This window comes from Pollicipes pollicipes, unplaced genomic scaffold (assembly GCF_011947565.3).
Source record: "Pollicipes pollicipes isolate AB1234 unplaced genomic scaffold, Ppol_2.1 Scaffold_3087;HRSCAF=3621_pilon_pilon_pilon, whole genome shotgun sequence".
NCBI classification, from domain to species: domain Eukaryota; kingdom Metazoa; phylum Arthropoda; class Thecostraca; order Pollicipedomorpha; family Pollicipedidae; genus Pollicipes; species Pollicipes pollicipes.
This window is the reverse complement of record NW_023596225.1, coordinates 12,319,904-12,335,365: the sequence shown is the minus strand read 5'-3', so window position 1 is coordinate 12,335,365 and position 15,462 is coordinate 12,319,904. Positions and strand designations below refer to the sequence as shown.

The window sequence follows — 15,462 nt, the reverse complement described above, 5'->3', positions numbered from 1 at the left end:
ATTGTTGACATGAAATCTCCCAATTGTATGGCAGTCTCAGGGCTCAGGGAGCAAACCCTGCTTAGCGTGCTCTCTGATCGCGCAAAGGCTTCTAACCGAAGTGTTCTAGCTAAAAACAAGCTCAAATTTAAAAGAGCTTTATATCAGTCTCTTGGCATCCGTATTCAAGGCTTCAGACTCAAAATTCGCACAAAAACTAGTTTGAAAACAAGCTGTACGGTATTCCTCTAATTACACTGATGATTGGGCTCAGCGTTATCCGCGTTACTTCCCACTGTTGAGTTCCACGAATGAGACGGTAAGTCAGGTGCTGACAACTACATATTTATAATGTACACCTTGTGCACACCATTGCTAATACTTTGAAGCATTGCATAACTATAAGCCTCCGCTTGAACAACGGTCTCGCTTGGGTGTGCTTGAGAAAACGAAATTCTGTGTTACTTCACGAATCTACACACAACGCCAAGTAGCACATCAATGCGTGGGCTGGGGGAGATTGCGCTCACGGCCCGATCGTGCTCTTCCAGAAATCCTGTCTGCGTCTGGCACAGAGCGGAACAATCATTAGATACGGCACGTTCACCGTCATAAACTCATTTCCACGGCTGCGCTGCTGGTGCCGCGTTCGCGCTGAGCACGCATTTGTGCGTTGTGTGTACGCACGGCCCTCAGCGGCGAGTGGGCGCCGCGGGCGACGCACAAGGCCTGATTAGTTTTGCTCGTTCCAGGGGTCGGGTGGCGGCGGCACGCTTGTGGAGACCCACGCCCACGGAGCTCGTTCGCGCGACGCGTACGGTGATCTCGCTCAGCGCTGTTGACCATGGCCGAGGCCAACGCGCCAGCGCTCATTCCCTGGACGGACACGATGGCGAACAGCTCGCGCACGCGAGCCGCCATTCGCAGCATCCTGGGTAACCACACAAGTGACGATGACCACGCAGACATGGTGGACCGCATCATCAGAGTCATCAGCGACAAGGTCAACTCGGGCAGCGAGCACTCGCCAGTCACCGCGGCCCTGCTGCAAACGCTGTACGGCATCCTCATCTGCTGTGGCATCGCAACGAACCTCTTCGTCTGGTTCGTGTTTGTGCGCAAGCCGAAGCTTCGCACCACACGCAACATGTTCATCGTCAACCTCTGCACGTCGGATATCCTTCTCTGCACGATCACCATGCCATTCACGCTGATGTTCCTGCTCGAGGCGAAGTGGACGCTGGGGCTGCACCTCTGCAAGCTTGTGCCGACAATCCAGTGCAGCAGCATCCTGGTGTCCACGGGCACGGTCATTATAATCGCGCTCGACCGCTACAACGCGATCGTCAGGACGCCGTGCGCCTGTCCGAAGCGAATCCCGCCGGTGGCGTTTATTTGCAGCCTTTGGGCCGCTGGCGCTGGCCATCTCGTCGCCAATCTGGTTCTTTAACCGCACCGAGCCGCTGCCGTTCCCTAGTTGGCCGGGTCAGAGTCCCGTGTTCTCCCTGTATGAGATCTGCATGGAGGACTGGCCGAACCAGGCGTCGCGGCTGGTTTTCACAGTCGTCATTCTGCTGACCCAGTACCTGGTTCCAATCGTCACTCTCTCGGCCACGCACTCACGCATCACGCGCTTCCTGCACGACCACATGTCCACGGGCAACATCCAGAGCCGCATCCGAGCCGAGCTCCTGCGCAACCGGCGCGTCACGCTGGTGCTCGTGCTCATTGTGGTGGTCTTCGCCGTCAGCTGGCTGCCGTTCCACCTGTTTGTCATGCTGGACGAGCTGCACTACATCGACGTGAAGACGCGCTCCTACAGCTTGGGCTTCGCCGTGTGCCACTTGCTGGCCATGACCACGGCCATCTCCAACCCGATCCTGTATGGCCTGCTCAATACAAACTTCCAGCGCGAGTGGCTGCAGCTGGTGCCAGTCGTGTTCAAGCGGCGTGTCGGCGCGCCGGACAGCTCGCCTCGTTCCGAGGGGCGCCGGCCCACCCGGAGCCAGCCGGTGGCGCTGCCGCTCGTAACCCTGCTGCGCCCCGAGGCCATCTCGTCCACAGCCGTGTCACAACTGGCCAGCGAGCGACCCAGCCACCGGGCGCAGGTCACGCAGTTGTAAGGAGGCCGGGTGAGGCTGGCGGACGGGCGAGCTGGGAGCGACTGACCCAAGCCACCACACCGCCCCGCTGGTTGGCTGTGGGCTTTCCAGACCTTCCACCCACTTTCAGTAGTCGGCATTGGAAAGTGTTTCCAAGGCGGTGCATCTGTTGGTGAACGTAGCTTGCGCGCCTGTCACGATGTTTTTACAATTGTATCATGCAACAACTGATACAATCTAATTGCTTGTGCTCTCTTTTAATATAATGTAATGTTTCTTTCAATGTGTCAGTTCATGCAATCACCTGCCATTTTGAGATGGAAATGCAGTGACATGCTCATATTGGAATAGTAGTGATCGGGTGCTTTGACTAGGTTTGCACACCAGGCTCACATCTAACACGAAAACAACTAGTGTCCGTCTTAAAGAAGGAAGCAACATTTTCCGGGCGCGTGGAATGCCCTTACACATTTTCATATTTTACCAAGTGTACGCTTTTGTCAAAGTTGATATCACCTGATCACACCTTTTCAAACTCAGAATCGTTGGTAAGATGTAAGCGCTCGCGTTTCTCACCGCCCGTGAAGATAGCTTTTTGCTCATGTTATAGACGATGCCGTTTGGTGCTTAAAAGTGTTTTCCAACCCTATCGGTAGGTAAATGTTTGCCAGTCATCAACAACGCACAGAGCACACGTTGACGTGAATTTTAACATACTGATCATGTTTTATTTTCGTTCATGTGTATCTGGCAACTTTCAGATATCATGTGCCGTTAACTCCACCACCAAGGTTAAGTACCACGGCTATTTGTTGGGGATGGCGCTAAGGTGATCGCACCCAATACTCCTGAAACGTCCACCATGATTTAAGAGTTCATATGGGATAAGCCTCAGCACAATGCTGTTATGAGATAGCCAGAGAGCAATCCCATTAAGTGATATGAATGGCAGGCCGTGACTTTACCCAACATCTATGGGCCGACATATATTCATAAGCCAGGCCACTGGTCCTTTCCAAGAGACCATCAGTCTAGGTTAAGTCAGGATTAGGTCAGAAACCCGGGATGCTGTTCACGTGTTCGTTACTTAGCTTTTGCCACCAGGCTGGCAAGAGAATCCTTATCTACGGAAGTGGCAACCTGTGGCTGATTAGTTCGCAAACGATAGGCTTCAATATGCTCGAAGTCGGTCGTGCGGTGAATGCGGCGACAGCGTTTCGTCGTTGAGCTAGCGTTAAATTACTTGCGTTATGTTCCTTCCTGCATTTCATAGAAATTGTTGCGTTCAATGTAGGCATGAAGGCCAGGAGCTCCTGATTGTTTGATATTATGAGATGTTATGCCGAACATAACGACCTTTGTGTTCCTGGAGGGACGGGTTAAACTCATGACTCATGATTACCATGACTCGTAGTTATTAGTGGTACTCGAAGCGTCGATGAGCTCAAAATGGTTAAGTCCTAATGGCTGCTTAGTATCCAGTCTTACCAGGATCGCCAGTCATCTGGCCAGTGAGCCATGGTCTACTGGAGGTTAGCGGTGTTCAGCGTAAGATCTGATACTATGTATGTACATACTTACTTGGGCACGCCAACGCATGCCAACATAAATGTTTGCACTAAACCTGGCGACGACGTTATATACCGTTGTTTGCACTTTTACTTCATTAGGTTTTATCCATAACTTACGTTTACGACCTAGCCCGGCCGGTTCCAGTAATTTTGAACGCTGTGTACATTTGTATACAACTGAGTCAGCATTTCGATTGAACTGCCTTATTGGCCACCATATGAGAATGCCTCCGATGTCTCGAGCATTTTGTCGCGTACTAATGTCAACACTTAATGCTGGCTGTAAGGACCGATAACGTCCAATTACTTGCTTGACGTGATGTGATATAACAATCAAAACTATCATGTGAAGCGTTCCTACTCTACGGGAACTGGACATTGTGCGTGGTGTTGCTGATGTCTGCCGAGTGGGGTCTCGTCGCTCTTCTGTTACCTTACCCTTACGGATACCATTTGAATTGGGAGGCTGTTCATGTCTTGTATTGCGTGTGTCGCATACCTTTAATGTGTTTGTGTTATGACGACTGCACACCATGAATCCAAGACACTGTCCATGCTCTTAGTTGTCTAAGACGGTTCAATACACATAGAAATAAAGCCAAGTTAGTAACATTCCCGGAGGACTGCAATGGCTATGGAACTGGTTAAGTGATGACCGGAGGGGACTGCTGTCCAACAGAAAACGGTCATGAAACGTAAGGCTGGTGGGACCAACAGAACTGACAACATTTTTACTAGCCCCTACAAGTAATCAGCAGATTTTGACGATGAAAATCCTGCGTCTCAAAAGCCAAACCATTCACAAAAAAACATTCACAAACGCCCACGTTGGGTCATGAGACCTTTATCAGAGTACACAGGTGTTCGTCCACAAGCCTAAACCTACTGAAATCCAACTATCAAGAAGGTTTAGGAAATAACGAAACAGCATGGTAACATGTCTGATTGTCGCTTGCCGATAGCAAGGGTGAGCCAGCATATATACGAATATGACGCCGATGCACGCCGGACGCCGGCACTATTCAGGTGAAGAGGTAAAACAAATTCGATATTATACACAGTGTATTTCCTGCAGTTAAACTGAGTTCGTAACAACAAAGAAAGAGACACAAAAAGCATGCGATCTGAAACACCGTTGAATAGGGTGTTTCATCGTTGAACAGGATTTTTTAGCTTGTTAACTGGGTGATGATGCCCAACAGTGACCGCCTTATTCCCTCTCCGGTAAACCCCTCTCCCCCCCCCGCCGCTCGAGTGAAAATTTGGTCTGTCGGCAACTCACGCCCAACCAGGTTTTTGAAACTTTTTAGGCAAGGATCTTCGACGCAATCGATGCATGCATTCTGTGCGGGCCCAGCATTCTAAGGTGAGACACCTGTTGTTAAAAGGAACACTCCAAATTTCATAATCTGGATCCCACAGACTCTTCACAGACTCTTGGCCTGAAACCTTGCACACTGATGCAATTTAGTATTTTTAGCATAATGAGTACAACATATCGGGCTGGTACGCCTTGGTACCAAAAATATATCAAAATTAAAGATCATCCGTGAGGCCAAAATACCACGCCAAAAAATAGCGGTCATAATACAAATAGACTCATTCAATTCTTTTCAAAATTCGTGTTGTGGTGGATACTGACCTGACTGCGATCAACCCAAAGTCTTGGACCGGTCCGATTTATCAGAAACGTCATAACTCTTTGAATGTCAAGGTACCTAAGAGAGGACTTACTACGTTTTAACAACCTTGACTCAGTTCCACATTTGAGGTTCAGCGGGTTCCTCATATTTTTCTGAATTTTTTTTTAGTACAGATGAAGTTTATTCTCCCGAGCTTAATGAACAAAAAATATTAGACCAGAGTCATCTTGTTTGGTAGCCAACTGGCGGGAAGAGTGGTCGCGTTTTGTGACGCTCTCTGGATGCCGCTGATCTGAGTATATCATGTAAATTAGGTCTTCATCTGAAGAGCCAGCTTGATCTGTAAGCAATCAACTTATTTTTAAGTTCTTGTTCAAAGTAGATAATGTGCGCTTCCGACGGTAAACCTTAGCGACGCGTGCGAGTGTTAAGAGAGGCGCGCCCGACGCTGTCACGACCGCCGGGGTTCGCCCAAAGACAATAAGAGGACGCAAAACCCGAACAAGCCTGGGGCATCCCAAATGCGGCGGATCGTTGGCCGCGGGCATGATGCGTCTGTCTCTGCGTGCCTTGCTCCGACAGTGCGTCTGCCCATACGCGCCCTGCGCGCCCTGGTCTTGTGTTACTGGGCTATCGCGGACTCAAGTCCCACCGTGCGATTGGCCTTGAGCCCTGCTGTTTGTTCTCGTATTTCTGACATCTGAAGGACTCTGCGATGACAGGGGACAATAATTAGAAGCTGCCGGCACCGCCGTCTCTGCACCAGAGTTCGGACCTAGTGGTCTGTTCCCGTCTGTTATGCAGCATCGACGCAAGCCCATCAAACCTATCTGTTGCTGCTAGCTTCTGGCCAGTTTCCTTCTCTCCGAAAATGTAGAAGTGAGCCTGGGGCCGGACACGAGCTAAGAGCGCTGCAAGTATTTTGCAAGAACGTCTGCTGTTTGAAGAACAAGTTGTGCACTCTGCACTCTCATTGTGAGGGCCTAGCTGGTTTCAAGGTTGTTGGTGAAGCCGAGACATGGCTACAGCTGGGCCTCTTGCACCATATCTGGTTCTGCAAGAGGAGGTGTTGCTTGCGCAGTGAAGACAAGCCTGCTACCTGCTCACCGACCGGACCTGGAGCCCGACCGAGATCGGCCGTGGTGCTGCCGATTAAGTTGGGGACCATCTGCTCCGTCATGGTGGTCTGCTAACGTCCGCCAGATGTTGACCGCGATGTGGATTGGATGGCTGCCTTTTCGAGAACATCCTCTCCGCCAGATACTGTTCCTCATCGTGGGTGACTTAAGCTTGCCTGAGGTCCGGTGGCCGGGTAAAGGACGAAGCTGCTGTACTGAGGCGCACCGTCAGAGCCGTAAATTCCTAGTCTGTAGCCGAGCGCGAAGCGGTGCAATCTGTTACGTCACCGACGCGGGGCGAGAATATTCTGGACCTCGCCATCTCCTCAGGCGGAGCTATAGCTGTATCTGAGGATACGGACAGCATATTCAGCTCAGGTCGCCGTATGGTGGCGACACGGGCTCCTTAAAATGTGGGCCGGCACCCCGCGCTACCAGATCTCAGGCGTACAACTGCAAACAGGCGGACTTCAACGGTCTGCGCACTGCTCTCGGGTCTATCCCTAGGCTTACACTACCTATTTCACTGTTGATGGTGCTGTCCACCTGTTCTATGATCTAGTGTTCATCGCCAGTGCAGACTTTGTACCCGTTGTTAAGCTCCGAGAGAAATTTCTTCCGCGGTTTGACTGGTCCATTCGAGACATGCTGCGTGACAAGGAAATGGGTCACAGACATAAGAAAGCTTGTCAGACCACCAAAAACATCGCTAAAAACCGTACTACTTCTTCCAACTTCAAAACTGCATCTATTGCTGAATATCACGAGTGCTTGTGGAGTCTTGTGAGATTTTAAGGACAACCAGAAGCGTTATAGTGCTTTGTATAGTCCCCGAAATCACCTAGGGCACATGTCTCTCCCGTTCTTAAGTGCGATGACAATGTGTGTAAGGGCCATGAGGAGCAAGCCAACTGTTTGAATATGTGCTTGCTCGTAAGTTCTGTGACCCTAACGTTCGTGTATTGCCTGACCCACCTTTGCTCGATGCGCCTGGATTACATAGCTGTACTGCACCACCTGGCCGTATAGCCCATCCGTTCCGCGATATCAGTGCACACTAGGCCTGCGGCCTCGACGGCTCAGTGCCCGAATTCTCAGGGAGTGTGCTGAGGAGCTAGGTGTTCCGTTATGAACGTTACACAAGCTTTACCTAAATTCTGGCGCCTTCTCTGCGATGCCAAAGCGAGCGAAGGTGATACCGTGCACATGAAGGAATCATCCTACCCTCAACTCAGCACAGATTCCTTTCAAAGCACTCCTGGATCACAAACTTTGCATGCTTTCTTGAACATTACTGTTCACCTATCTCGAAAAGTTAACAAACAGATGCAATTCACATGATTACTCTTCAATACTTACGAACGTCAATCACTTTCTTCTGCTACACAAGCTTCGCCGTTCTTTTTGCATCATATTTCGCACGTATAGCTGGCTGGAGTCATACTTGGGCAACTGTATACAACGCGTAGAGCTTAACAGCTATCAATCAGACTATCCATTGTGACCTGGCGTCCCGGAATTGTGACCTAGTGTCCCCGGAGGCAGCATCCCGGAGCTGCTGCTGTTCGCCTGCTTTCTTGCTGATGTTCCTGACCAAACTGAAGGTGGTTGCATATCGTACGCCGAAGAGAGGATTTATCACCAGATCGCAGATAACAGGTGCGCACATCGACAGTGAGCGGATTGCCTCACACTTTAGATGGATTTGCATCGCTGCCTGTGACGGGGATTTCGCCATCGGGCGCCAAAAGAGATCAACGGAGGGGCAAGAAATTTAACGAGCTGGATTTTGGCTCGTCAGACGGTAATATTGGCACTGACAATTTGCACTTTTTCGAAAGAAGGCGGTATATTCTTGCAACAATATGGGAAAGGCAAACCAAAATTTGTGAGTGTATTTCAACATTGGAGAGGCTACTATCACAAAAGCAATTGCTCCATGCAGCTGCCTGCATGATAAACCTAGTAATGAATAGTAAACTGTGCGTTTTGCGTTGCATCTGAAATTTACTGCTGATCAGCAGAATAAAGTTTCTTTATAATTTATGACAAATCTTACGCCAAAATAATGAAGTCATTTGGGAAACAGGGGAAACAACTTTATTATTGCGTTACAGTATGGCTGCATCTGCGAGGGAAAATTTCAGATTTATGACATTTGCAGAAATTGAAGTTTTATGTCAAATCTCGCAATATTCTGTATGCTTAGCTATAACTCGATACTCAGCATTGTATATATTACGCGTCATTGCATAATTTATATCAACACAATTTTCTTGTAACAATATGTGTACATGTTGAGTGCAAGATGGTGCAGAAATATGATGCCAACACCATATATTGCATTTGAATAGGAGTGTGCATGGCTGGGGCATGGTTTGGGGCAATCAAAGGTCCGTTCAGTGCTCTTATTGCCTTGATCCGATGCTGCATATGTGCTGATAATGATACATCTTCTATATCTTTCTAAGCTGTCCATTCCACCCCAGTTGCTTTGCCGTACCTTTCCCACCCTTTGATCAATAGATGGAGGTTTAAGCTATGAATTACAAGGCTTGGTGAGTAAAATAAAGAAATTGTGTCATTGCATTACAGATTCAACTATTTATTGCGCAGGTTTTGTAAGGTGAAGGCTAGCTTTTCAGGTTCAGTTATTCAGTGAAGCCAGTGATAAAACGTTTGTATTCTCCTTATGCCAAAGAAACCTTCCTGCAGAAGGTTTTAGGAAACATGGTCATTTAGGCCATAGGTCTATCAGGTGTTTAAGCTCTTTAACATCAATCAGAGGAGTTTCATATGTTTTCATACCAGGGCCACTGTGCAGTTCCACTAGGATTTGAGCCACATGGAGGGAGCGCTCCAACTCTCCCAATAACACTGGCTCCGGCCCCACCGCTGTATCCTCCGGAAGAATTTGGCAAACATTTCAACAATTAACTGAAACTTCCTGAGTAGGAGCTACAAGGTGTTCTCGACGGCGGAAAAAGGGCTTTGAGATATCTGTATTTTCTCTTGCATTTGTCTTGGTTAATTTCCTGGAAGAAACAGAAAAGCGTCACCAAGAAAAGAGAGCATGCGGCCATATGGAGGCACAATGCAATACATTTAGATGTGACAGCGAACCTAACAGCATATTGCACTTCACATACCGAATACTAAATTATCACAATCCATTTCGGATAATATGGATCACGCTAACAGCGTATGTATCGAAGTACTTTAATGATGTCCCTAATATGTCTGACCCGACTTGAGCCGGTGCAGATTAGCTCAGCATGGCTTTCACAGCTTTCCTGCCACAGATGTTACACTCTGACGACAGAAAAGCTTGGCAAGAAGGAAATATGGTTGTTTTATCAAAGTTGTTCCTACTATCGCCATTTCTGAAATAGGCAGGTTCCAGCGGCACGCTCTAAACCTCGCGCTACTCACAAAGTCATCTGACCCAAAGTAAACGGGCTCAATTAACAACAGAGGCCACGCCGCGGCGGCGCCACTTGCCGGTTGTTCTTTTCGCTGCGCCATCTACTGACACTGCTTTGGTGCCATCTAGGACAAACACTGGCGCGACAGTAGTGCACGCAACATACTGTTTCAATGATGATGACGTGAAGGTTGGAAGGTTGAAGGTTAAGTTTTAGCGACGTATTTACATTACGTTTCATATTTTGGTGTCCAGGTGCTCTACAAATTATGAAAGGATACAGACATTGGTCAGCTGATATCATTGTTGGGGAGGAATTGATGTGACTCGCCAGTCTCCCACATCCATTCAGCTCTCAGTTGGTAAAGCCAGGAAATCACAATTTTCCCGACATGCATGAACGATGCTCTAATTTATGCAACCTTGCATTCAGAATGCTGGCGACTGAGTAGGATGACTGATAACTGAGTTATTTTATTCAACTAAACCATCTAAGGTAAGTCAGGTCAGTTTGGTTATAATTTAGCATGCAAACAACAAGCAGTTAAAGACGTGCGCTGAATTTTGATGGTACATGAATAATAACATGCCTAAGATACATGCAAAACCCATGATGGAGGCAAACCAGTCCTTTTAGGCCATACAATTCAAAATTGTTCGGTTGTAGAGGGATGGGTCAAGGAGAGGGCCAAGACACTGTGCGCCCTCCCCCCTCCCTCCCCCCCACCCCGTCTGTTTTGCGGGCAAGACCAAGTCTAAGACACTGATTGGTTTCCTTTGGAAAAAATTGGCATTAGCACCAACTAACCCCCCGCACAACGGAAAAGATCTTGGATGCATGCCTCAGTTACTATGCATCCACACCCTCTATAGTCCATTTACGTGCCAGAAAATTGCTATGTTTCCATGTTACATGCCATTCTAGAGCATACTTACCGGGTAACTGCCATCGTACGATGCTAAGTCAACCACACAAATTATTAATAAGTGATTAGGGTTCCAAACCTAACTTTTAGGTACCTAAAGTGCCTTTCTTCTATGCATTACCGTTAAGCCTAATGCCAGCATGCTACAACAATGTGCCTGCACTCCCCCCCCCCCCCCTCCCCTTCTCCTGGTGTATCAAATGACTGGCCTACCATTAAGGCTGCTTGGCACGTGGGTAATACTAATATACCTCCCAGCCCCTGCACTTCAAGGCCGGTACTCCATGGTGCAGGTGCGTGGCAAGAAGTCGTTATTTTGAGTTAAGTTATTTTGAAGTGAAAAGTTATATTGAGAACAATAAACTATGCACCACTACATCCACATTTTCAGAAAACAGAGCCGGGCGCCAGTCATGCAACTGAGATGTGGCTATATAACGCCATATAACACAGAGCATGGCAGAGTACTCGCCCCCGCTCGTTCCTCGGCCCCCGCGGATGCAAGGCTAAGCAGAAAATGGCGTCGGTGCCGGCGTAAGGTTCAGTGGCACCTTTTCATGGGTACGAGCTAAACGCACGGCGGATGTGCTTGATTGGTTGCTAATAACAAGTATGCAATGCAATGAATCGTTGGATGAGGCAAGTGCAATCTAACTGTTGGCTATTGTTTAGCTGACAAACCAAACACACGCTAGCTGTTCTACCAACAGCTAGCGTGTCGCTAGCTGTTCTACCAAACAGCTAGCGTGTCGCTCTTTTTGGCAACAATAGTTGGAGATTACACGACGCTTCTGTTAGTTCAACTACAAGAAACTTGTTAATTTGGTTTAGTGTTTGAAAAACCGATGTCGCTCGAGCCGGGCGAGATGTGAGACGGCAGCACCGCCACAAATAACGCTACCGTACTATATCAATGATCTCACATGGGCGTTGAAGGCACACAGCACAGCCTTCTGACTGGACCACGCGGGGTAAGGGTGTGACGGCATTTGCACGCTTCGCATGAGAGGGCTTAGCATCCTGTTTGCTTCTGAGACAATCGAATATATGCGATTCGCAAAGGCGAATTTGGTGCCCAGAAGGACGCCAAGGGTACCAGTCCGCTGGCACCTACCGAAACATTTGTGTAGTGCATATGAGTAGTAAACAGGTGGCGTGCGGAGGGTGAGTGACATTAACGTAATGCGCTCAGCTGAGTTTAAATTTCTGTCCCCAGCTTTCGGACCGTTCACGCACGAGGACAAGAAAAACGCGCTGTAATGGTGCTAGGGTAGAACTATTTCCTTCATAAGATGGGATATATCAATTTCCGGCCTATTCTCACCACCAAGTGAATGTAACTGCCCGGGAGTGATTTGCTATCAAGCTCCTCTTTAACTTATTGAAGGAGTTGTGGTTGTCCGTGCGCTTTTTCTTACCGAGACTTAAAGCGGAAGATGCTTTGTAGGAGCAACTAAGAGCTGTATGATCCTCACGGATCTTCACGCAAAGCTTGAAATTCGAAACTGAAAAATGTTGTGCTACACGAATATGAGAGCGTATGAATGCGTCGTAATAGTTCAGAGTATCTAGAATAAGGACAGCATAATTTGATGTACTTAGTGCAGGCTAATGCCAACTTATCTTTTTCCCGAAAGCGAAAAATAAAACATGTTTTAATGCTAGCACAAATATATTCTGGACGCTTACGGCACCAAAATCTAAGGCGAACGCCAAATATGTCTCTCTTATCCCATGAGCCAAACGAATGGGACAAAAACAAGCGGTATGTGTCAAAGTGCTGCTGTTGAGTGCGGCATTTTAACGACAGTTGCAGTCATTCAAAACAGTGGACTGTTGGGACGCAACACATATTTTCACGATTTGGTCCTCGCACAGCGCCAAAACTGGCGCCAGATCAGGGTGGACTTTCGTCCGAGGGCATTTCCAGCATACAGCGCCAAACAGTCCAGCTGAGCATAAAAAGTACACTACTACCGCCAATGCAAGTCCCTCCGGCGCCATTGAGGTGGAACAAGGCACCACTACGCTATGTTATGTTAATTGCACACTGGTACCGCCTTCAGAGAGCTATATTTCGCCCTATGTGGAAAACATCCGAAGGCATGTTGTTAGAGCAAATTAGTGCACCTAGAACAGCGCACGTACACCGATGAAAGTTCAGCATTAAAAAAGAACGCTGAGAGCATGTTAATACAGTGAAGATTAATCTTCTGGTAGTCAAAATGTGTCAGAAATGAGTGTTTTGCATATGCAGAAAGGTGTTGAGTTTAATATGAGCGTCATTACGGCCATTTACTCCATGCGTCTTACGATGCCATTAGGTAGTCATAGGCACCATCCTGTTGACTCCACACTTTCAGCACATTCAGAAAACCTAAAGTAGGCATCACATGTGGAAAAACTGCGAATGCTGCTTCCATAGAGTTTTTGGACATTCCAGGCTCAGGTGCTTTTTTCTCAAATATACACTATTTGGGCGTTCCAGACTCAGATCTTGCTTCAGATTTATTTATTTTGGTCATTCTAATTGCTGTAATAGTTTGTTGATTCTAGATTGTTGCAATAAGAGCTGGCCTTCCATCGAAGTCTGGGTGCAGTATCGTTTATACCGCCCATGTGTTACATCTTCTGCTGTGATATTAGCTTAAGCGCATGGGTGTAGTTTCCCATTCAAGAGGTCTTCAGCCCACAGGCTTTGAGCAGAAGGTGGGGAGGGGGGATCCGGGGCTATCCTGAAGTTCCTATCTCTAAAAAGAACCTTTCTTAAACCCAAATATGCCGTGTTTGCGAAATTTTTGGTCTAAAAACAGGGCCACTCGCAGAAGTTTGACCCTGGATGAGGGCTCTCTGGCACCCAGAGGCTATCCATGCCTCCTCAGTGGCGTAGCCAGGATTTGGCCCAGAAGGGGGCCAAATCAGATGACAAGGGATGCTCCAGTCCAGGGACTTGTTATAGCCTTGTCGCTCTTTTTTGTTGTTGTTGTTTTTTGCTGTTGTTTGTGTTTTTTTTTGGCAAGCATCTTTTCCCAAGAGTCTTGACATCCAAACAGCTCTCTCCTAAGGTACAGAGGTTAAAAGACGACCTCCAGTGGAAGAGATATACAATAGAAATAGGGCCATGATTTGTCTATCCGGGAGAGCTTTTTTGCCCCAGGATCCTACTTTGATGGTTTGGGGCCGTTTTTATACTTAAGAAGCCCTGTGGGTGTCTTTAATTGTCCAAATTTAGCGAAGCGGCCCCGCAACTTCCAGGAGGGAGACGAGAAGAGACATGGCTCCCTCCCCCACCCCCACTCTTCGTTGGCTACAGTTAAAAGCACGAAAATCACTTGAGGGCCCCTCTGGAATCAGCAAGAGCATGGGTAGCAGTGGAATAGGGGGTGTCGCAGGAGCCATTCAGAAATAGGGATGGTAGAATGGAGGTGCGTGCAAGGAGCTCAGTCTCATGAGGCGGGACCGTCGAAGACATCTGACCCCATCTGGAAGACTTTCAGGCTGTGTGCCTGCCTCGATCATAAAAAGCTCGATGCATTCTCTTTGTTGGTTCGGCTATCTGTCAAACGTCGAAGAAATGATGCCGAGGGGTCGTTAGACCATCTGAAAATGATTGTATTAGAACAAATACCATTGCAAGAAGAATTATCTGCCCTTTGTCAGAACACGTTGAACTACGTTGCCACATGCAACGCCAAAGATAGGTGCCACAACCTGCGGGACCCTTTAGATTAACTTTACAGCGTCATGGCGTCGCCTGAGGAATCTCTAGTTTCGGTAGATGTTCATCTACGGCGCCAAAAAAACGCCAAATCCACCAGGTTTCTGGGGATGGGATTTTTTCTTTGAAGCAGATAGCAGGCCATAGTGGTGCGTAGATTTCAAATCAATCGACATGACGGTAATTCTGTAATATGTGTCTCACCAAATCCATCTTGAAATATCACACAGAAAATTGAGCCATTAGTCACTCACCTCACCACAATCACCTCTACTTTGGACATTACATGATGGCATTGGCTGAGCTATTGGTTGAAAAACACAAAAGTGCAAAATAAAATTAACATTTGGTCAAAATGAAGTGTCCAGACCCAATGAGAAACACACACTAGGTGGAGGTGAGGTGTGATGGTCCTCGGCCCAGCCCACGAATGAGTTACACACATTGATTCTTGTCATGTGGAAAAATATAGGCCTACAATTTCACATAAGCTGAAATATGCCAACTTAGCCAATTTCCGACGCCGGAATACCTAAACACTACAGGCTGATCACTCTTTTGGTGCAATGTCATAAAAGGCGTGTGCACAACATTGCACCACATGAAACATTTCCATTATGTTAAAGTGGCATTCATCTATCAACAAATGCAACTAATACAATCGCACAGCTGTGCTGAAGTCACATAATTGCTCGTTGGCCAGTTTCATGGGTGATAACACCTCTGTGGATAAACGTTAGTATTGGATGTGTTGGATGCTCAAATGCCAATCAGACAACAATCCCAGTATTCATATATTGAAAGATAACAAGAAGCTTAGCTTCAACATCAATATATCTGAGAACACCTTGAGCAATCACTTCGCATGCAGCACCAACAGCCGGTAGCCAATGCTACAATATTCATAACTGACTCGCCGTGCAGCAACTGGGTGATTATATGATCAGCATTGATGCAGAATATTTAAAATGGGTCATGCCA

The 15,462-nt window shown here is 47.6% G+C and overlaps 1 protein-coding gene across 1 annotated transcript; it reads left to right on the top strand.

Moving 5' to 3' along the window:
• Positions 1–823: 823 nt before the first annotated feature.
• On the top strand, positions 824–2,102 carry LOC119089387 (neuropeptide F receptor-like). The gene is made up of 2 exons (XM_037212052.1): positions 824–1,343; positions 1,381–2,102. Exons 1-2 carry the CDS (start codon positions 824–826, stop codon positions 2,100–2,102), a joined length of 1,242 nt encoding a protein of 413 aa, XP_037067947.1.
• The last annotated feature ends 13,360 nt before the right edge of the window (positions 2,103–15,462 follow it).

What these genes read in the sequence shown, in the direction of transcription:
- LOC119089387 (XM_037212052.1), top strand. Translation starts at nt 824, where the DNA reads ATGGCCGAGGCCAACGCGCCAGCGCTCATTCCCTGGACGGACACGATG. An exon ending in CGTCAGGACGCCGTGCGCCT is followed by an intron (nt 1,344 to 1,380) that starts GTCCGAAGCGAA and finishes GTTTATTTGCAG; the next exon opens with CCTTTGGGCCGCTGGCGCTG.